The sequence below is a fragment of the Manacus vitellinus genome, unplaced genomic scaffold (assembly GCF_001715985.3).
Source record: "Manacus vitellinus isolate BGI_N305 unplaced genomic scaffold, ASM171598v3 scaffold_21_pilon, whole genome shotgun sequence".
In the NCBI taxonomy this organism is placed as follows: domain Eukaryota; kingdom Metazoa; phylum Chordata; class Aves; order Passeriformes; family Pipridae; genus Manacus; species Manacus vitellinus.
In genome coordinates this window covers 2523204-2546146 of record NW_021939546.1, presented here as the reverse complement: position 1 = coordinate 2546146, position 22943 = coordinate 2523204, and the positions used below count along the sequence as shown (strand labels likewise).

General features: G+C 36.7%; 1 protein-coding gene across 2 annotated transcripts in view; it reads left to right on the top strand.

Moving 5' to 3' along the window:
• Window positions 1-22179, top strand: part of SH3GLB1 (SH3 domain containing GRB2 like, endophilin B1) — a 29781-nt gene extending 7602 nt beyond the window's left edge. Inside the window, exons 2-10 of one of the 2 annotated variants that reach the window (XM_018072162.2) lie at window positions 4522-4663; window positions 7233-7361; window positions 8998-9131; window positions 9515-9607; window positions 12427-12450; window positions 14819-14908; window positions 15363-15463; window positions 20455-20686; window positions 21707-22179. In XM_018072162.2, the coding sequence (XP_017927651.1) occupies window positions 4627-4663; window positions 7233-7361; window positions 8998-9131; window positions 9515-9607; window positions 12427-12450; window positions 14819-14908; window positions 15363-15463; window positions 20455-20686; window positions 21707-21814 (948 nt within the window). In that variant the 5' untranslated portion in view covers window positions 4522-4626 and the 3' untranslated portion in view covers window positions 21815-22179. Of the gene's footprint in view, window positions 1-4521; window positions 4664-7232; window positions 7362-8997; window positions 9132-9514; window positions 9608-12426; window positions 12451-14818; window positions 14909-15362; window positions 15464-20454; window positions 20687-21706 lie in introns of those variants that run through there. The other variant, XM_018072161.1, reaches the window with a different exon arrangement.
• The last annotated feature ends 764 nt before the right edge of the window (window positions 22180-22943 follow it).

Genomic DNA, 22943 nt, shown 5'->3' with positions numbered 1-22943 from the left:
GGGCCGCACTACAGCAGCCTCGGGGGGCTGAAACTGCCCAAGGTCAGACCGGCAAGAGGGGAGAAGGCGTCAGGGTTGGGAGGACAGGGTGCGCAGGCATCAGCTGCCGGGAGACACGGCCGGACTTTGTGCGTGCAAAGGACAAAGGTGTGTCTCGCCTGAAATAAGCTGCGGGTTTTACTATCTGCTAGAAACGTATCCATGCCGCTGCATGATCGGTAAAAGTGGAGCTCTGATGCTGCACACGAAAGCCTGGTATGAGTCTGCTTGGGCGTTTTGTTTTGTTAGAGCTTTAGTATCGTTTTTAGGCTTGTTTGATAGCGCATTGTTTCCGGATCGGTCTTCCCCTTTCTTCACGGTAAGGGCACTATAATTGGCTTTTGTTCCTCAGCGCTTGTCTTGAGCCATAATCCCTTTTCTTTATATAATCAAACTTGAACAGATTTCCTGTAGGGAGGTGGACATCCAAGCAGTGTATAGTAATCCACTTTGGTATCTCATGAGTTCTCGCTGGGTCACAGTCAGGTTTGGAGCATGATTAACGTTATCTCGTCTGATCGGTCTGATGTATTGCTCTAAACCTCAATATTCAAGGAGGACCAATGATCAGCAGCACAGCAGAGCTCTGAAAATGCAAACTCGTCAAAAAACGTTGTTCAAATTTAAATGAATTTAAAGCAATCATTGTAGCTTCTCTTTGTGATAGAGGTATTTCCATGCTTCTCCCTCTACCTGGGCTTCTTCCAGGTTTACATGTATCCCAGACCGACTCTTCCTTTCCAGCCTCCACTTTCCCTTTTCTTGTTGGACAAGGGAAAAAAAGGAGATGGAGTTTCATCCTTCATTGTAAGATCTTGTGATGGGACCTTGTGATTTCATCATTTTATCTTGGCTTTTTCCGTTCAAATCAACCGACTACTTTAATGTAGGTTTTTGCAGTCTGTCATGGTTTAAAGGTGGTGTGAACTGGGGTTTACTCCATTATGCTCTGTCAGCATTGTTGGTTTACATCTGAATATTAGTTTTCTGTGTAACCTAAATGAAAATTCAGTGGATATGTGGAAGCAATAATTTTGCTCTACCAGCTGCCACTTCCCCCTAAACCAAGAAATTTAATGAAGCCATTGAGAGGGAGAAACAAATCCCTAAGGTGTTCTTATGGTCTGAGTAACTCGTGTTCTGTGCGCAGCTGTTGCTTCCCCTATTGTTTTGGGGGTTTTGTGGGTTTTTTTATTTGGTTGGTTGGTTTTTTTAAAGTACTATGTAAGGCCTATAGATATTATGGACAGGTAATAATTTTGTAAATTTTAAAAAATATCATATGGATCCAGATTTTGAATCCTCCAGTAAAAGTTACAGTTCTGGATGTTGAGTGCAACTCTTACATTAAGGCATTGCTGGATGATGTGACCTGACACTAGTCACTTTGGGATATTGGAAACAACCCCCCACCAAACCCTGTGAGACAGTTCAGCAGCATAAAGTGGCATGTAGGAAAATCACTTAAAATTTCCATTTCAATTTAGAAGACTTGCAAGTATTTGCAAGGGAATGGCTTGCAAGTGTTTCACAGGTGTATCGGACTCTTTTACAAGGGGCTTGGGACTGTTTTACCCCCAATCAATGATACTCATGTTCCAAGAAACCTGTTCCTTCTGTAGATGAGATTATACTGTGTTCAGACTGCCACATTCTAGTTAGTAATCTGCAGAAAAATCAAGCTGAATGGCCATTTTCAATCAAAGCCTACCCTTCCTTCTGGCAGGCAGATGATGCTTGAAGGAGTTGTTCTCAGTCTGTTTTGCAGTAGTTGCAATTTGTGGAACAAAGTAGCAAATGGTTATAGTTAGTGGTATTTGAGGTGAAATAAGTACTGCCATTGAGTGTTGCAATAGGAATGGGAGTTCTTCCTCATGTCAGGCTGGGTAATTGACAGGATTCCTATGCAGCAGATACAAGGACTCCCGGAAACAACATCTCAGCCTTGGCCATATTGATCTTCATCACTGGTCTACTCTGGCCTCCAACTGGGTGGTCTGGAGACACACCATCTATAACGCTGCTGATGCCTTTGAGAACGCATGTAGGATCGCTCTAGAGGAGAAAAGACAACGCAGAAAGAATTGTATCTTGCCGATACCATCCAAGGAGTCTTTCTGCTGTGCCTTTTGCAACTGGACTTGTCTATCTCACATTGGCCTCTTTAGCCACCAGCGTGCTTGTAGCAAACGTGGGTAGAGCCCTTCCCGAATCTTCGTTCGCAAAGCCCAGCTGTGATGATGATGTGCAGCAGTTGGGAGTGAGTTGGGCTTTTACTCTTTGGTAGCAGAAGCACTTTTATTGTCCATGACTTCAGGTAAAAGTTAGAGGCTTGTCTTAATGTAATTTCTCCTTCTAGTGATTTTGCAATGTGGACTTGAAGTGGTGATGGGGCTGTGATAACTCAGTTGTGTACAAACCAGTACAATTTCCATGTGCGTGAACTGTCACTGTCAGGCAGCTCGTGTGTGTATTTTGAATTTAATACAGACGGATGTATATGGTCTAGATGGCTTACTGATATAATTTGTTCCAGCAAGTGCTTACATTAGGTATCTCTTTGTGACCTGTTTTAAGCTTTAGTAAAAAGAAAATTAAAACTTTTAGAACTCCAATCAAAGTAGAAAATAATTAGTCTTTGCCTGTTTTGGGATGATTTTTCTAAGCAGAAGAAAAATTCTTGATTTGTAGGACCACCTTCCTCATTCTTATCCTCAAGAGATGCAGTAATATCTGAAAAAGGACATAAATCAGAAAGATCAGTTCAGATTTAGGTTTTGGAGTAAGTGAGATGGGGAAATCAGAGTGGCAGCATTGTTGCATTACACTGATGCTGGAAATAATGCTTCTGTCAAACTACTATTGAACACACTGCTTGGTATTGCCAAAATTAGGCTTTTTCTTGAAATGTATATGTGAAATCTAACATTGTGATCTTCACTAAGCAATCTTCACACTGCTGAGAAGATTTATGGAAATATTAATAGGAAAGCCCATTTTATATACAAATATTCTTCTCTGTAATTAGTAAAAATTAATTCCAAAACCATTTTTACTGTATTATAATGAATCTATATGTAGTTTTTGAGAACAACCTACAGTTCCTGACATATTTTTGAAAGCCTTTTAAACAGTAGTAGTAATACATTAATGAATAAATTCCATTCTTCTCTATACTGCAACTGAATTTCTCACAAATGCAGTTTGCTTTTATGTGGAGCTGCAAATGCCACAGCATTTATCTAGAATTTAGATGTGCATACTGTCGAAGTTGGGTTCATTCTACATGTGATGGAAATTCAAATGAACTTAGACAATGCAATTTACTTGTATTGTACTGTTTCTTACTGCCCACCAAAGAACTTGTTAAGAATGAAGTTTGACAGTCAGAATGCTTCCAGTCCTGTTATGTTCTTAATTGGTAAGCTTGTTAGAGACTTAATCATAAGCCAAATTCTCCTGAAAATGCCTGACTTTGAACAACAGGCTGTCAAGTGATGAGATCATCATCATGAGGAACTACTGCTCTGAAGGGAGGCAGGCTGAACCCTCAGTTCCGGTTTTGCTTGGTTCCCTGCTGTGAAACGTGGAGCTTCCCCCTCTCCCAGAGAACACTGATTGAAGTCCAAACTGTTCATGGATTAATAAGACTTGGCGTGAATTTTGTATGAAGTGAAATGAATTGCCTGATGTGTTTATTTAGCTAAACAGAGTTAGATTGTATTTCATTGTCACTGAAATTGCAGCTTGGACGAGAACAGCAGAGGTCATCTTACTGTTTCTGTAAGGTAACAGGATCAGTTATATCTAAAGTTTATCAAACACTGGTTTGTCCTATTCTAAAAAGCAAAACACCTCCCACCCAGAGATATTTATTTCACAACTTCCCAAGGAAGTTTCTTTTAGCTTTTAATCCTTGTCTTTAGAAGCTTTCTCTAATGTCTAATTTTAATTTAAATCCTGATGCTGAGGTTTAAACTCACTATTTTTGTCCTCTTTGCTGTAGACAGGACATCTTTTTCAATACACCCAAGGTAGCTGCAATGGGAGTCTGTTTTGTCTTCAGGTTTTACTGTGGAAGAGTTGCCAAACAATTACAAAATATACAAGACTGAAGTAATCTTTTAATTTTCTTCATTACCTCTGGTCTTTCATTTTGGCTTATGTTTTAAAGCACACAGCAAAATTAGACAAAATGAGAACTCTCAGTACCATGTTGAGCAGAGGATTTCTTCGTAATGTAAATTACCTTCCTCATCTTGACCTAACATTCTCCCGCCCTTTTTTTTTCCTGATAGTGAAAGTGTGTTGTTGAACTTAACAACTTCCAAATTTGCTGTTAGATTTTTATTGATGACTGAGTAATGAATGGTTAGATCTTTTAAAACATGATCTTCAAACTAATATAAGTGACTGTTTTCAATTTGTCCTGGAAAATTATTTCTATGAACTAACAGTATATTCAATCTCACTAACTTGCAGTTCACGGAAGAAAAGCTTGGTCAGGCAGAGAAGACTGAACTGGATGCTCACCTGGAGAACCTTCTCAGCAAAGCAGAATGCACTAAATTGTGGACAGAAAAAATAATGAAACAAACAGAAGTATTATTGCAGCCAAATCCAAGTAAGGAGACCTTCAGGTTTTTGTTTTCAACTTTTGAGTGAATAGATTTGCCAATGTAAATGTTTATTGCAATAGCTATTGCTGAAGTTATGACTAATGTAATGACTAAATGTAGCAGTTTTAAATTTTTAAGTGTTATGGTGTTATGGAAAGCACATTTTGAAGAGCTAGTGAGAATTGGAGACACTGTACCAATTGGTGGTATGTCCTTAACCCTTCAAATGGGAAAAACTTTAGACAGCTCTTTGAACTGTAGCATTGGTTCCATACTCTGGTCAGTCTCAGGCTGACAGGTTTTTTTAATTGTTTCCTGTTTAATTGAATTTCCCACTCTAATTCCAGATATCTTGGTTAGCTCTAAGAACTCTGAAGTTCCTCATGGGGTAGATACGATGGCTCAAGAAACTACATTACTAATTCATTACTTTAAACTCTCTGCACAGTACAATTCAGCCTGAAGCAGGCAACACGAACTGAAATACCTGTCTTTAACAATTCCATTACTAAAGAATGGTTAGATTGATGCACCCTGCTTAGGCAATACAAAAAAATGTCAAATATGATTTCTTCACTGTTGAATCTCTTACTGTAATAGTAACAGAAAAAAACATGGGTAGAGGAAATGTAGTTTTGTGGTGTGTTAATTTTGTTTCTAAAATTGCTGCTATGTGTAGTAATGTTGATGAGGTGTTTTAGACTCATCCTGCAGTTGTGCTAGAGTTGGGAGCTGTAGGAATTAGCTTAGTGTGTAGATCTAGATTTCAAGTCAAGACCTGGTCTCTAGTCACTGGGTGAACTACTGTACTGAAAAAATCTAAACCTCCTTTAGGTTTGATCGCATGATAAAATTATAATGCTGCTACTACCTCTGCACTGAAAACATAAATATTCTTATAGTGACATACTAAGCTAGGATTTATTAGTAAAGGTAAATCATACACTGCTAGCACTTCTCTAATGCCAAGTAGATACATTCTTTGTAATGTTGATTTTGAAGTATTACTTTAGAAATCTGTTGGATCTTTTAGTTCCATAAAAACAGTGTTTAAAAAACTAACCAACTAATCCTGTGGGAAGAATGCAGGTACAACTTGCAGAATATTCTAACTCAAATTTTTACTTTTGTCTAGGCCAGAGGAAATAGTTGTCTTTTTCATTCAATTCAGTACTTGCAATGTCTATTGGACTTTTTCAGAAAATTGTAAGCTTAGAATATTGAAGCACTAACTGGTGGCTAGTGGAACTGTGCGAAGAAGTTTCAGTAGAAGGCTAATATGTGGTAGTATCTCAGTTATGCTGACCAGTCCATTTTCTGATGGCTAAAAATACTCAGTGCTAAGCAATGGTCTTCGTCTGTGAATGTAACTTCAGCTGTTTGGTGGCCTACTGGGGAGAAGGATCACATGCTGCAGAGCTGCTTTTGGTGGTTGTTCAATGGAGTGACCCTGTCTAGGGGACGAAAAATCACTTTCAATCCCATTTTTAATTGTACCTTTAAGTCAGACCCATGTAATATTCCAATAATTTTAGATCACTTTTCAGTTCTTTTGTGATTTAGGGAAAAATAAATTTCATGGTTTGAGTAAAGAAAATAAATACATTTTTATTATTTTTGGTTCACCCTTGGTGCCAGAGAATGCACTGGTACCCATGTTTGTCTGTGTCAGGTTAATTTTTGTGACCTTCATGAGAGAGTAGTTATTTATTCCAGTGCTGTTGAAAGTTGTCTAACAAGTATTATTTTGGTTGCGTCAGAACGGCAGGTTTGTTCATTGGAAAGCTTCTTTGTGGTTGTCTGTACTATTGCAGGCTGAAATTAGTTCATACCAACTAATAAATAAAGCCAGCTGGATGGGAAATCAAAGCAATTGGTCAGAGAAATCAGGTATTGTATCTGAGGAGTTTGATTTTGTAATTAACAGGATCCCTGTCCATGTGTGTGAGGTTTTTTTCACCTGAGAAGGGCACGGTGGCGTAATATTATGATAGATGGATATTTGTGTTCATATAGTCTCAACAAGTTTTTCTGATAATTTTATTGCTCAAACTAAGAAAAGATAGGAATGAAACACTTTCTTACAGCTTTGAGGGTTTCTTCCAAAGTGTTTCAAGGGAGCAGGGGAAGTGAGGAATCAAACTTTCAGAACATCTTAATAGGGAACCTGCAGTAGTTGTTGAAATTAATTCCTACTCTGCTAATTCTAAGGAACAATTTTGGCAATTTTTTTTTCTGAAGGGGGAACAAAAGACTGTATTTTTTAAGGAGAAACATTCTGTTATGCTCTCACAATTAAGACTTCTGATCAAAAAAGCTGAAAAGGGAGAGGAAAAGTATAATTTTTCACTTTCACAGTTGGCTCTAGGAAACACTTGAACGTAGCGTGGCAAACATGGAACACAGTTGGTTTCCAAGAACAGAATCTTCAGCTTAACATTGTTCACTTAATGTTGAGTTTAATGGCTGGATTTTCAAATTTATTTTGTGTGTTTCTTTTTTTTCGGTTTGTTTGTTTCTCTTTTTAACTTGTGCTTTAAATGGCAGTAATTATTTAAAATAAATGTTTTTTAGATGCCAGAATAGAAGAATTTGTCTATGAGAAGCTGGATCGCAAAGCACCAAGTCGCATGAATAATCCAGAGTTACTAGGCCAGTATATGATTGATGCTGGGAATGAATTTGGCCCAGGAACAGCCTACGGTAAGTAGAAGCAGAAAAAGCACAGATATAAATTTTTTTTAAACAATATAAAGTGATATTTCTTGTCTTCCTCTAGATAAAACAGTTCAATGACATTTGTAACAATTTGAGATGACTTGCTGTGCATCTTTGAGCCTTAGGAGATCAATGATGATGTTTCTATCCAAATCTAAAAATTGAACCTGCTGTTGGAATGGTATCCATTTTTGTGGATGGATAATTTGCTTACCAGAACAAATGATTCTGGAATTTAATTTCTTTTTTAAAGGAACACATTTGCACATCTGACAATATTTATCAATTTTACTTGTGCTATGGAGTGAAAATGTTATCTGACATTAACTTCTGGAGTAAGAAGCCTCTCTTAAGTGTGCAGGATTCCTGGTTTTCTTAATATATGATAAGAGCGTAGAACACAATCTAAATTTTTTCCTTCTCCAGTAAACTTACATATCTATGACAGGAGGGTTGGAGGTGTTATATCTAATATTTTTACATTGCCACTAATTATACAGTCTAATTCTAGTGTTTTCTACAACTCTTAAAATTCCTGATAATTGTAGCTGTTAATTTAACTTAAGCAACTGGAAAACATAGGTGTCTGTATATATAATAATCTGCAAAGTTTGATCACTCTCTTCAGTTACTTTCTTCAAAATTACAGTGGGAGGGAAAACTTTTCTTCTATGAAGAATGAGTCCTTTATCTCCAAATAATGATCTTCCTTTTGAAATGAAGGAAAGGGCCATTAAAAAAAAGTAAATGTTTTGTAGAAGTCTTATGGGTACAAAATCAATAATGGCAGGCTTTGTTCCTCTTACTTCCACATGATTTTGTGTATCTGTGGCCTTCCTTCTGACCATCAGCCTCAAGTCTTGCTTTTAACATCAAATAGAGTTGTACTTAAGTACACTGTCCCTTAAGTTGCAGAATTTTTTGAATTCAGGCAAATAACGTAATCTGTTAGCATAAAGATAGATACATTGTTGGGTTTCATACAGTGTCACAAAGTATTTTAGTTCTCTGAAAACTTAATGTCCTTTCTAGCTAAGCCATGTCATCCTATTGAAATTACTCTTGATACACCATCTTCAGTTTCAGTACCTAACTTGCAAACAAACTTCAAAGTATTGTTCACTTATTATACAAATGTATATTTAGAAGGTGGAGCAGATGGGGACAAGGAGAAGTACATAATTTTACAATAGCTACATAAGCTTTTTCCTTGCTACCAGCTACTCTTGACTTAAACAAAAATGTTGTCTGGGGGAAGGAAGTTGTTGGATTAAAATAACTAGGTATGATACCCGGTTCTGAAATAGGTGTTCAGTATGGAGTTGCCATGGTGTCACTTCTACAATGCTGTATCTGTTCTTATTGAGATCTTGCCTTGATCTGTGATTGTCCTTAGTAAAAATGGTTTGGCTTGGTGTTTGGGTGCTTGTTTAGGGTTTTGTTTGTTTGTTTTTATGGGGGTTTTTATGTACCTGATTTGGTTTTCTTTTGAAAGCCCTTGTCATGGCATTGGATTATCTTTCAAAGTGCTGGCCTAAACTTTTCTGACTGTATCAACCTGTTGTATTAACCACCTGCCTGAATCACTGTGAAATTAAAATATTCTTTTTTTCCTTTGCAGGAAATGCACTCATTAAATGTGGAGAAACACAAAAGCGAATTGGGACAGCAGACAGGGAACTAATTCAAACTTCTGCTATAAACTTTCTCACTCCCCTAAGAAACTTTATTGAAGGGGACTACAAAACTATCACTGTAAGTTGAACTGTACATTCTTCAGCATTTCACACCAGTTGTAACTGTCAGTCTTCAAAATGTAGGAGTTGATAATGGTGTTTTATTGCTTTCCTCAAGCTAATGTAGAAAAACTTGAGTAAAATTTGTGCCTTTGGTGTATTTTCTTTGCTTTTGCCCAGGTAAAATCAAAATAATTATGAAAACTCGCATTTGGTAATTGTTCTATTGAAAGTATGTATATCTAGTATAAAATGTGTGAGAATAGTTAGGATCTAATTCTCTCTCTTCAGCTGAAGAACCTTTTTGTATGTGATACTTCATTAAAAAAATTTCAGAGTAGACAGGCTTTTGCTTGTCAGTATGTGTACCTGTTCTCACAAACTAACCTAACTGACTTCCAGAAAGAACGTAAACTCTTACAAAATAAGAGACTGGATTTGGATGCTGCAAAAACCAGACTGAAGAAGGCAAAAGTTGCAGAAGCTCGAGCTGCAGTAAGTAGAGTTTTTTTTAAACTTGTCCATAACTTTGAAACTTATTGATTTATATTTATCAACTTGACTTCTTGGTTATGTTTCCAGTCCTAGCTTCTTACCCTCGTTATTTTTCTAGATACTTTTGTAAGAAATGCCTCAGTGGAACACAAGGAAATAAAAGTGAATTACCGATCAAGGTCTTTAAAAGTCTTCTACTTTTGAATATTCCATCAGGTTGAACTTACTACTTCTATACTAGATGAATCTATACTGCCAAAAATGACTTGCTACAATCTGTCAATATGGGTGTAAATATAAATACTTGAATCTCTGCAAATGTTGGAGCATATGTATAACTACTTTCAACTGATGAACCTACCTATACTTAACTTCTATATGAAATATATTTGTGGTTTTGCTCTTTACATATTGCTTTCACACCACCAAACAGAGGTGAGACTCTTAAACTCACATCACTTAACCATTCTTATTCCCTCAAAAAATACTTGCTCAAGGAAATTAAATTGAAAAAAAAATTACTGCTTTTTAAACTCTTAAAATGCCTCTAAACCTTACTTTCTAAAGCAATGAAAAGAACACAAGGAAATTGTTCCTCTTGAGCTTTGTATTAAAATAATATATATATTATACTTCAGTTTTAGTTCTATCACCAGTGCAATCATCCAGAGCTTAGTAAAAGTTTGCTGCTGCTACCACTTGACCACTCCTAAGTATCATATAACAAGTAATTTGCAGTTTTATGCACAAATAATTTAGTGCTGGTAGAGCATGAAACTCTAAGCCTCTTCACTACTTTGTCTACGCTTTTAATTTTAATTACCTTTTGACAGCACTATGCATGTTTAATAAGTATCAGATTGTAGAATTCCAGGAGAAATAACAAAATTGCACCTCTGCTTTATCTGCTGCTATATAGAAATGAGAATTAACCTGGATATGGATGTGATGTAAATGGTTCATATTTTGCTGGCTCACTTGTTTATAAAGAAAAGACCTAATAAACAGGTCTGGACTGATAGGTTAGCAAAGTGTATAGAGTTATGATGACAGCTTTTGTTTTACTATTTTCTTAGACAGGATAAAGTGATAAATTACATTTACATGTTATTATTTTTTCCCTGTTCTAAAAATACATAATATTTGAAAATTACTTCTCCCATGCTTACTGTACAACTGAAATAGCTTAGATCAATGTTTAAAATAGAAATCTAAACTATTTTATATATCTGTATGCAGTTCACAATCTTGGTTAGCTTAAATTTGCAGTGCTTTGTGCCGATAATCTATTCACCTGCTATATTCACAGTGTTGTAACTTGCTTTTGTCTTTTATCTATACATTTAAGCAACTAAACACTTCTCAGCCTGAAGAGAATAACATTATGGTAAATGTCTCTTACGTGCTCAACTTGCTGCATGTAAAATGGCTAAAGGTTTGTTGGCCTCCTGTGTTCATTCATTTCCCTGTCAAATGTTTCCTCTTGCTATCCAGCTTGTTTTGGTCTTGTTTAGATGGTTTCCATTTTAAAATGGATTGGTACAGTGCACTAGATGCACTTAAGTCAGTACAGCATTGGGTGTTGTTTTTATCAGGTTACTTCTGATAATCTGAAATATTCAGTATATTATATTCTAATTTCTGTGAAAGTAAACTTAAGATGCAAAAGTGATTTTTCACTTCTGAAATTATTTTCACCCATTGGAGGGAAAGGAATGATTTAATTTTCCTATCTTTTTAATGTGAGTACAAGTGGATTATGTGAAATAGACAGAAATATGTAGAAATTACTCCTTTCAAGCAATGCATTACAAATAGCTGCAACTGAGTAATGGTCACAGAAATTAATGGCTTAACTTAGATCACAATATATCCTAAACTTGTTGAGAGGACTCATTAGTGCAGCTGGTTTTAGCACCATAATTGTGAAAGCAGAAAAGAAAGGTGTTAATTATGTACAGCATAGACTGCACTGTCCAGCCTGTCCTGGTTTGGGTCTCGAATCTGCACAGCATATTGGGTCTCATCTCCATTAGTGTTCCAGATATCTCAGTTGTGATCAGATAAAAGAGCAAATAAAATTGTTTGTTACAATTTGCTTCTGCAACCTCTATACACATTTCTTCCTGCCAAACTCCTGATTGTGTCATCATCTTAAAACTGCAGAAAATGAAGGTTAAAGGAAAACCACATTGCAAGAGGGAATTGGAAGAGCAAGCTGAAGTAATTAACTTTCAGAGTAAATCCTTTGCAGTTCTATGATATTACTGTACAGCTTGCTACTACTTTATTACTCAGTTTGAGATACCTCTAGCATTTTTAATTAAATTTAGGTTTCAATAGAAGTGCTTGTGAAATAGAAAACTGGTATTGAAACTAGCAAGAGAAAGCATTTATCTGTTTCAGTGTAAAAATGAGAATAACTTTCCATAGTTTTCCATTATTATAACACAAAAAGGTAACTTAAATTCATCCTAAAGTAATTTAGTTTGTCTGATTCATGTCATTTTCTAAGTAGTTATGTCTTATGTTGTAATAGCTTGTTTTAAATAGATTCTTGTGATATGTAACTTCTACAAGTCATGCTCTCTTCAGTATCTAACTTATTTCACAGATGTAGTGCTATCCATACTCATTGTAGCTTCATTGTATAGAAGGACTTTGGGCGACTGATTTATAGCACTCCTTAAAGCCCTGTGAAGTTCTGAGGAAAGGAAAGTAGTTAAAAGCCAAAATATGGTTACGTGCTGTAATAAAGTACAACCAGTATCTAAGTTTGTATGTTTTTATTTTTTCCCCCCACTCTTAATGCTGACTAGATATGGGCTGAGGAAGTGACAAAAGTAAGTAAACAATTTAAAAATTGCAGAATTCTGAAACCATAAGTTGTGCTAGTCTACTTTAATAAAGGATATCACATATTGTTGATTTCAGTCTAGTGCTGGCAGCCTGGTGCATTACATCAGAATTCACTGTTCCCTCCAGGGTCTTTCAGGTTTTAGTGGTAAAACAATGCCTGTGGCTTGTTTTATAGTAAGCTGGCTTGTTTCTGGCTGTCACTTAGTGCCAGTACTATATGATTCTCATGTGACAAGATACAACAGAAAAAGAACTACAGGACTTGTCCCTCAAAATTTACTGGTATAATATCCTATTAAAAATGACCTGTTAAGAATGAGCTTATTTGAAAATTTTCAAAAGGTTTAGGTCTAGTAATGGAAATTGTCCCAAAGACACTGATCTTCAGCTTTCACCCAGAACATGGAACACTCCACCTTTCTCCCCAGTGTCACTAGACCTTCAGCAACTGAAGCTGGGGGTAGGCACATCTGAAGACTCCACCTGCACTGAAATCTGATTGATAAGCTTAGCATTAGCCTTGAGATGGGGGTTGCAGCCTTCTGTTGTCATCCTTTGCACAGGGACAAACTCAGTGGATCTAATGGCATATTTGTCAAAGCTGCTCTGGTGTCATGGGAAGGCCTGTTCTTAGGCCCACTGGCTCTGACAAACCAGTATTGGGAGCAAGTTGCAAGAGGGTGTGCTAACAGTGAAGAAGAGATTCCTTAGTGGAGTTTTGTAGAGGAGGGGTAATTAAAATTAGGTCAATAGGAGGACGGCAGGGTCCCTGAAGTATGGTTTCTAGGGGAGGACTAGCTGGGTAGCTGTGGGAGGTATAAGGAATTGCCAGTAGAAGCTGGGATGTGCAGCTTTGAAATCTTGGGAGTTGTGAGAGAAAATAAATGAAGACTTTTTCTATTCCAACTTCTTGCGAGTTGTCATGCAAACAGGGGAGTATAAGTGTGAGTTCAAGGGGAAGGAGGCATTTAGAAATTGAACTGTAAAAGATTTAATAGGAAAATTCTAAGATTCTTTCCTCAACAAACTTAGAAAACCTAATTAGTTTGTAACTTGATACAAACACTGCTATCTCAGTTTCAAGTAAGAAGTACAGAGTTCTCTCTAGCTGCTTCCTCACTGTTTAATTAATGTGTAAGCCTTCCCAGCTGCAGTGACTTCAGATGGAAAAACATTTCTTGGGTAACTGCATCGTTCTTCTGTACTCTTTTATGAGATTCCATGTGACTTTTCCTATTGATTAACATTAGCTGAATGCAAGAACACAATGTTTGGAAGCACATAAAATTATTTTGAAACCAGTGTTTTATTGGTATCACCTCATTAAGTTTCATGAAAATATATTTCCTCTGTTTTGTTGCAAATAGTAAATGCTGCATCTTGGACTTAATGCAGATTTTAGCCCTTGAGTTTGTTTTTAGAAGCAAGGCACTAAATGCATATGAACCTTGAAGCATGGTAATCCAGATTCCAGGCTGAGGACATTCTATCTTGGAACAATGAATCTTAGATAGTAGAATACATATTATGTATTTGTGTGTTTAGTATCCTTTTTTCTTTGCCCCCAAAGAAGTACTCTAAAGTAACTTCGGCTTGTACTAGGTTGAAGTTGTTTAAAACTACTGTAACATTGACAAGTTATTTAAAAATTGCTGAGAAGGATATGTAACAAGGAATAAATTTGAATTGTTGAAATATGAGACTTATATTCAGTAATTTTAATAGAACTTTTACTCTAATTGAAGTTAGAACATTTGGTGTAGTTCAGATTTATTTATTTTCAAAGATTCTTCAGTTACAAGCTCCAGAAATAGTTTAGTTTGGTGGCCAGAATAAGACATTAAATTATTAGATATCCTGATAAAACTTAATATCAAAGATTTATGTACAGCTGATTGCTGTGCAGTTGCCTGGCAAAAATAATGAGATTTACCCTACATTATTTCATCAGAGACCTGTTAACGTGTAGAAAAAAAATGCCATTATTTATGGCTGCCACTGGTATGCTGACAGAACCCCTGGTGCAGACACTGCTATGCCAGTGAACGCTTGGTCTGTTATGGGAAAGATGGAGTAATACTGCTGGCAGAAAAATGCCTTTCTTTTGCATATGTAGTAGGTGTCTGATAATAAAGGTGCTTGTTGTGTATACAGGGCCTCAACATTTTTGAACCCATAATGCAATTATTCTTTTTGCCTAGTGAAGGTCTGCAAAGAAAAAGCACATTTCAAACACCTAAGCTTGTGATGAATGCATTTGTATGAGCAGTTCTGAATAAAATGGGACTGTTGCCATGGGAAGGTGTAGCAGAGAGTGCTGTACAAATACCTAATGTGTGTTCTTCCTTTTAGTCTGAACAGGAAGTACGAATTACTCAGAGTGAATTTGACCGTCAAGCAGAGATAACCAGACTTCTGCTGGAAGGAATCAGCAGCACACATGTGAGTACCCAAAAGGGGGAAAGTCAATGTCAGGGCACTTCCTAAAAATAGTTACAGTGAACTGCTTGGCAACTTTGGGCTGTGAGGTTTCACTTCAGTGCATTAAACCATTAAACTGTGGGGTTTTTTATTTTTTTGAATTCTAATTTAGCATCCACTGAATTGAACTTTAGTTTCCCATTTATCTTCAGAATGCAGGAGCTTTCATTTTCATCCTTTATGTTCAGCTTCCCATTCGTCAGATCAATTGAGTGTTGAAATGACAAAAACATGTGCTCAGATATGTTAATTTTTGCGGAATTTTATCCTGGTTACCTGGTGAATCCAGGCACTATGTCTATCTGGTGTTAATCCCTAAGTGCCAGTATTGGCATTAGCACCTAGGTGGCTACTCTTTCTAATGCAGCATAGTACTCTTACAGACTAAAAACCTGAATTCTTTGCTGTGTTGTAGGCACATCATCTCCGCTGTCTGAATGACTTTGTTGAAGCTCAGATGACCTATTATGCACAATGTTACCAATATATGTTGGATCTCCAGAAACAGCTTGGAAGGTAGTAACACTGTATAAAGCACTTAGAAAAAAATGGTTTTTTTTTCCCTGAAGTTATGAATAGTAGGAAAACTTACACTGATGTAACAGTGGTGAACATACAGGCATGCTGGACTGAAAGGAAATATATCTGTTCTCAGGTAATGGATATGTAATTACCTAAGTGCAAGTACTTCCCTAAGCATACACACAGCACTAATGCCTTTTGAGGGTTGATTTACTGACATTTTGTGTATCTTGTAATTGAGGAAGGTGAGTCCTTGGTAACCTCATTTAATGGCACAAAAAGCAATTTCTAGAGATTTATTTGTAATCATTCAGTTGTCTTATGCTTCATGCTACTGAACTGCTGTGCAAAGTGGGAAAAGTTTTTATACTGCCTATGAGTTCCTGTTGCCTCTTTATTTGCTACGGGGCACTACCTGATTTTCAGTGAAACCCTGTTCTCCACTGTGAGTTGCCAGCACAGATATTGTATCTGGGGAGAAATGTAGTTCACAATATCCATAATCCAGAGCACTCACAGGGGAATGAGCAAATTGGTCTAGTTTGACTGTTTCATGAGTTTAGCATTTTTAAAGTAAGAGAAGAACCTGATGTTAGTTTGTGCTTATAATCCTTTCTGTGTGATTGGTGGGGATGTAGAGAGATCTACATACTTGCTTTTCATAAAGTTTCCCTATTCTAATTCTTCGCAAATCAGCCTTTCTTAGGGTTATACAGATCATGTTATTTAGGTGAGTGTATGCATTGAAGGATTGTCTGAGCTTAGAAGTTTACTGTAGTGTTTGCTCTAAATAACTCTCTAAGGTATTGCTGTTTATGTTTTCCATGACAAGGAAGTAAAAACAAAAGTGTTCTTGAGTCTTATCCTTTTCCTGAGTTGCAACTTCCTGTGGCATTTGATTTCCTTTCCTCAGTTTGTTTGAATGTGTAGTTTAAAGACTTTTTTTTTAGCCTTGAAAAAGACTTTAAACTACTAAACTGTAGTGTTTAAAACTTTTAGTCTTTAAAACTTTAATCTTAAAAAAAGCTACATTTTTGAAGTTACATTCCATGGAAAGAAGTATTGAACTATAAAATGTGGCAACACACAAAAACAGGTTGTAGAATTGAAAGCTTAAAAATAAAGATACACTGTATTAAGAAAAAACAACTCTTAAATTAGAAATTAAGTGAAATATATTTACACAACTATTTTGAGATGATATTTTTAAAATGCGTACTCTTATCCTAGTGTATTTACTAAACAGAAAGCCTTAAACATATAGTATCCTTATTCTAAGAAAGAACATATTCCTATTTAAAATCTGCTTTAGTATAGCTTGTCCCAGAACAGCTGTCTTTGTTTAAAATGTGTAAGCTGCTACCAGGTATAAAAAAGTGTATCTGAAGAAAATACTGCCTTTAGAAAAACAGAAGAATGTCTTTTTGTGGCTGTGATCTGATTAGTATTTTTAATAAAATTAGTATGACTACTAGAAGACCAAAAGCATGGAAGCTTTGAAAAATTCTAAATGCCTCAAACAGTCAAATGAAGTTTCTCCACCTATGTGGATTAAAATAGTTATGATATTAAATCTTGGGTGTGTCTTTCCTTCCTTGTGCAAGGGAGTGCCACTAAACTGTAACAGAGAGCACTGGGACAGGGTCTCAAGTTGTGCTCTTTGCTTTGGGAGAGTTTCTCCGTTTGTAGGTATGTGGTGCGTAGCAATTGCATTAAATAAACAGATGAACAGGGTTTGTGTACTGTACTCCCTTCCCTGTGTTGTGTGTAGGCAGATGCAGTACCAAATAAACAGCTTAGGCAGCTCAGCTACATTTTGGTTATATTTGCCAGCACTCTGGTGGTTGCCACATAGTGCTTAGTTACACGTGTTCTTTTCACACATCTAAGAATGATATTGTGCAATATTCTCATTTGAAAGCCGAGAACTGTGAAGGGCTTAGCTTTGTTTTGAGGTGGTTGATGGACCAAAGGTGTTCAGCCTCTAAGTGACATAGTTTGTTACTTGAAACAGAAACCTGGTTTTTAGAGTTGATGCATATTATGTTTTCCCTGGGTCAGGATCTAGGGCATGAACCCTGTCCCAGTTGACACTGAGACTATTCAAGATCCAAAGCTGAGCACTGATGGTAGTCTCCAGAGCCAGCTATAGGGAAGGTGGGGAGAAAACTTGTGCTCAGTTCTCTTTATGTAAATAGACATGTTTCTACGGATGTTTCTCTTAGAGATGGCATCAGATGCTTACCTCTGTACTGCCTCTCCCTCCTGTGGGACTGCATTGATTCTTTAAATCAAATCTTTTTATGTTTTTATGTTCCTCAGAATGAACTAAACAAATCTGTTTCAAATATTCTGATACTCTGACTGCTTTTTTTCTTTCTGATAACTGCTTTTGCTCTGAAGTTTCTCATCTTCCCTGACAGACAAACCTAACCTTTGGAATAATTATTTTTTCAGATTACCCATTACTAGTCCCCTACTCTACAAGCTGTGAAACTTGTGTTACTCAAGCATTCAAAAAAAAAATAAAATTCTAGACAACCTCTGTATAGCTGAAGCTTTCCAGTAACATGCCTACATATGGTTTTGCAAAGAGAGTGAGACTTAATGCTTTACTGATTGACAGAGTGGTTATAAAGTTTTGGTTTTCTCTTCCACTGACTGTGCAAACCAGTGACCCTTTGAACTGAGCAGAACGACTTACAAGTAATTACTGTGTTAACAGAGAACAGGTTTAGCAGTATATTAAGCAGTCATTTAGCTATATTGAGAAACAGCTGATTGTCATTTAAAATTAAATCCCTTTGTTTGAATGCCAACTAATCAAGTAATAAATACATCATGAAGTACAGCTGAGTTATACTTACAAAAATGTGGGGTCTAGTTTTGCCTCCCTTTGTTCTACTTATTTGGTTTGTCAGGGAACCTGGTGAACTAGTTTGAAAAATTAATGTAGCAAATGAAAAAAAATATAAATTTGTGGAGTTGAAGTCTCTTTTGGTGAGTTGAACCAGGTCTTTATGATCAAGTGAGGTCAAGGTGAGCCAGACAGGGAAGTGGTACTTCCTTCTCTACACAGTAGTAAACTGCTAACTAAACTCAGAATGGTCTCCTGAAGTCTTCCCAATTTTTATATGCAATTCAGTCTGACTGTAAAGGGGCTAGTGCTGTCCTTCATGATGTGCTGCTCTTTCCCTTTGCTCACATACAAATAATTGCATGACTGCAAGGTGAACATGTTTGAAAAGATGTTCTGATGAAAAGTTAGCAATCTCCTTGATTTTTTTGTTAGATCCAATTGAATCAAAAACAACAGATCTGACTCTAATGACAGAGAATGAACATTTGTGCTAAAATGGGATAGAGGAGTGGGGCCACCCTGTTTGGTGGCAGTGTGCATTTACCAGGTTAAGTATAGGGTGAATCTGTAACCGTGTGTGCAGGACTGCTGCAGCTGTTACAGATTTGAGCTGCCTTGCCAAAGATTAGTCAGTTTATTGATGGGTTTAGTTTTCACCTGCATCAGCTCCCTAAAACAGCTCCTCTTATGAGCATATGAGCACCAATAATGCTGCAGATGTGGTTATGGGAATGTACTTCTCTGGATTTATATGGTTGAAGTTGCTACTGAACTGCATCTTCAGAAGTCACCTAATTGGGGAGCATAGGTGGGAAGTGATGAGATGAGACTTTCTGGCAGGTTCATATGCATGATGTGGATAGGTCTCCATTATATCAAAAGGGTAGGCAAAAAAAAGGGGGGGATGTAATATGTCCATGTCCAAGCATCTGTGTAGAAGGACTCATAAGAGAAGTTACATGTGGGAATTAAGTGGGCAAAAGAAAGGAAGGAAATGCAGCTACAGTTCCATGTCATCATGACTCAGTCTAACTCCTAGTAGCTGACCTTTTTTCACTGCATTGGCTCCGCCAACTTCAAAACCTTCATTGACCTACTCTTCAGGTAGAATCAGATGAGTGTTACAACAAAGACAGCAGAGGGACAAGAAATTGCTGTATCAGCTGCTAAATAAATGTTTAGTCCGCTGTGGAACTGCATCCCAGGATGTAGGGCAGAGTGACATGAGACAATCTCAGAGCTCTTCATTACCTCCTGGGCTGTCCCATTCTTCCTACCCCACTGCCCTGAAATCCCTTGCTGCTTTGCTCTCTCTCCTTTCTGCTCTTTCCACTTTTCAGCCATGTTATTCTGTCCTATCACTTGTATCCACTCTGGCACTCATCAGTTTTTTGTGATTCAGCTCATTAACTAAGTAGAAGATTATACACATTTTTTCCCTTTTTTTTTTTCTGTCAGGTTAATGAGTTTAATTGACTTCATGGAAGGGTCTGGCAAGTACTACAGCTGGCACTGAGCAAGTAGCAGCCTGACCTAGAAAGGAGGAGCTTAACTCGATATAAGTTCATCTTTAGTGTAACGAATATTTTTGTTTTACAGCATGCAGTTAGCTGAATCAATGAACAGATTTAGATTACAAAAATAGTTGTGTGGTTTTTCTTGCTTTCAGAGAGAGGCTGTGCTTTTAACTTGCATTATATTTCCCTGATCCCTGGTTCGTCAGCACAATCTTTTGTGTAACCATGTAATTGAGGAATGAGCAGGAGGGGGTGGAGGCTACTTTTACTGGCAGAGCTGTCAAAAGAAATGTTTATTAAAATACAGTCTGAATTAAGTTTGACCAACAGTGCTTTGTTGGTTTTGCCCTTTTTTTTAAGAGGCAAATATCAAGGGTTTTTAAGGTTGCAGTATTTATTTTAAATTATACTGGTTTGATTTATACTGCAGATCAGGAACAAATATCTTTATTTAGGTTATACAAATATCAGTACTATTCCATTACTGCTGTCCACTTATGTTTATTGCCGATAAAAATCAGAATGCTAATTTAGGCACAGAGGCACGTGTAGCACCCTATGTAAAACAGATTCACTCAGAACTCTTTTTGTTTTGTTTTCTCTCACAGCTTTCCATCTACTTTCCTCTCTAACAACAATCAGTCCTCCACAACTCCTGTGCAGAGTCTTTCTACTCCCTCAGTCTTGGCCTCAGCCTCTGCTTCATTGCCTTCAGTAAGCAACTCAGTCGTTACTTCAGGCATCAGTGAACTGAAGTCGTCAAGTGGCAGCAGGAAAGCAAGAGTTCTCTATGATTATGATGCTGCAAACAGCAGTGAATTATCGCTACTTGCAGATGAGGTAAGAGTTTTCTATGTACCTTGATCATTTGAAAGTAAAATAGGAATGCTTATGAGTAGCCAGTTCAGATGTGCTACATCAAAAAATTTGTGTAGTTGATTTTTTTAAAGTTAAACTTCAGCAGTACTCTTGGAACATTGTCCTGTACCTATATATGCTAATATTCCATAGGGAGAGTTAACATTAGTTACACCAGGTTAGCTTGCAAGAACATTTGCTAGACAATCAGGATGCTGTTCTGCTGTCTGCTTGTCACCACACCTTTAACACCGTTATCAATATGATTAGACTTTCACATGTTAAATATTGTAATTTGGGAAGAATATGAAAATACAACCAACTACTTCTTGTTTTAATGGTGGAGGTTGTGTTGTGTTTGTTCCTGTTCCAATTCAATTGCACTCTTAAGTCAGAGAGTCTATACAAAGCAGGTGGAGATAGATGGTGAAGCAGAGTGCTGGAACAGAGTTCCACCTGGTAATGTAACTGTAGCTTAGCCCTGAAGAAGAGCATCCAAAAAACAGAATTCCAGACTTTTGGGGGTTTTAAATGTGCATTACTTAAATATCTCTATTTGACTTTTTTCTTACCTAGACACAGTGACTTAGATAGAAGCTGTGGCCTCAGATTTTCTGTGAAGAGGTAGCACATCAACACCGTCTGTTTTTCTGTCATGCACTTGGAGATCCAATGAACTTTCTTTCAGATTGCCTGTTAAAGTTGAGGGTGATACACAAGATTTATAGATAAAATATAATAGAAAAGAAGTAGTAATGAATAGAATTTCATCAGAAAAATGGGACTTTAAAATATGCTACTTTGCCTGTTCTTTTCCATGGACCAGTGAAATAATTTTTATGAGCATTAGATTATGTTCCATGGATGCTTATATTAAATCACTGCTTAGCTTAGTTAATCTCAATTCTAAGACATTGGAAATCACATGAAGATAGACTGTAACTATTTTCCATGCAAAGAAAGTTTGTAAGAATGTGTTTCTGTTTGTTTGTTTTTTTTTAGGTGATAACAGTGTACAGTATCCCTGGCATGGATTCAGACTGGCTGATGGGTGAAAGGGGAAATCAGAAAGGCAAAGTGCCTATTACTTATTTAGAACTGCTAAACTAAATGGTTGGCCTGAATAGAGACTGTCAATTATGGCAACACCATATTTATATACAATTAACGTTATGTAAGCAGGTTTATGTGTCTTCCATGTTATTGTCTTGAGGGACAAATACCAGCCATTAAAAACTGGCTTTTCTGCCAGCATGGTTGCATGGTCAATACTCTATTCAAACTTAATGTGTTTAAAGCTTTTACTTCATGTGCCAAGAACGTTTCCTACAGATTTGTTTCTACTGAAGTTTTCACTAATACAAGCTTTTACTTTTGAGTAATCTAGATTGAAAGCAGGAGGTACTGTTTTCTACTGAAATTTTTCATTAATGGCAAAGCTTTTCTTCACATAAAATAAACTTATTGTGAACTGATGCAGGTGTAATGCACGTTATTTGAATAACTAAAACCAAATGTGAAACATAAACAATATGGTTCTCTCTGAAGTTCAAATGTGCTGAGGCATTCATGGCTGTCTGCTGAGTGTCTTGTGCATTTAGTCACCTTTGAAAACTTAAGGCAAGTTCCCAGTATGCTGAGATTTTAAACTGCACCTAGGTGGATTGACGCAAGCTAGTGACATATATTCTGACTTGTTTTGAACCTTGCCTTGTATTTTTTCCCTTTAACTGCTTTCCAGAAAAGAGCCTAATTCAGTTTGATTAGTAATTATGCAGATTCTTTCAACTGCAAATCAGCCTTTATGTTAAATTAAGTGCTGCATTTTGCTGAACAGATACACACTGTCTCCCTACATTTAAGTAGTTCTATAGATGAGCATACAGTTTTTTCAGATTATAGGTTGTAATGAAATTCTGCATCCCCAATTCTTATGCAACAGTTCATTGTCAGGTTCTAATTGGATTCAATTAGTGTTATGCGTTTTGCTGTGCAAGAGAATGTCCTCTCAATGTGGGAAGGAAAAAATGTTTTGAATCTAAAAATGACTTTATCAAAGGTAGTATAATTTGAAAATAAAATAACTTCCTAAACATGTACCCTTTTAGTGTTTCATAAACAGCAGATTTTTAAGGTTGTAAAAAGACATCATTAGTGCGAGTAAATGAGTGCCTTTAGAAAACTAAACACTAGCTTTAAATAGTTTCTGCCATAACTGTTGGTTTTAATGCTTTCTTAG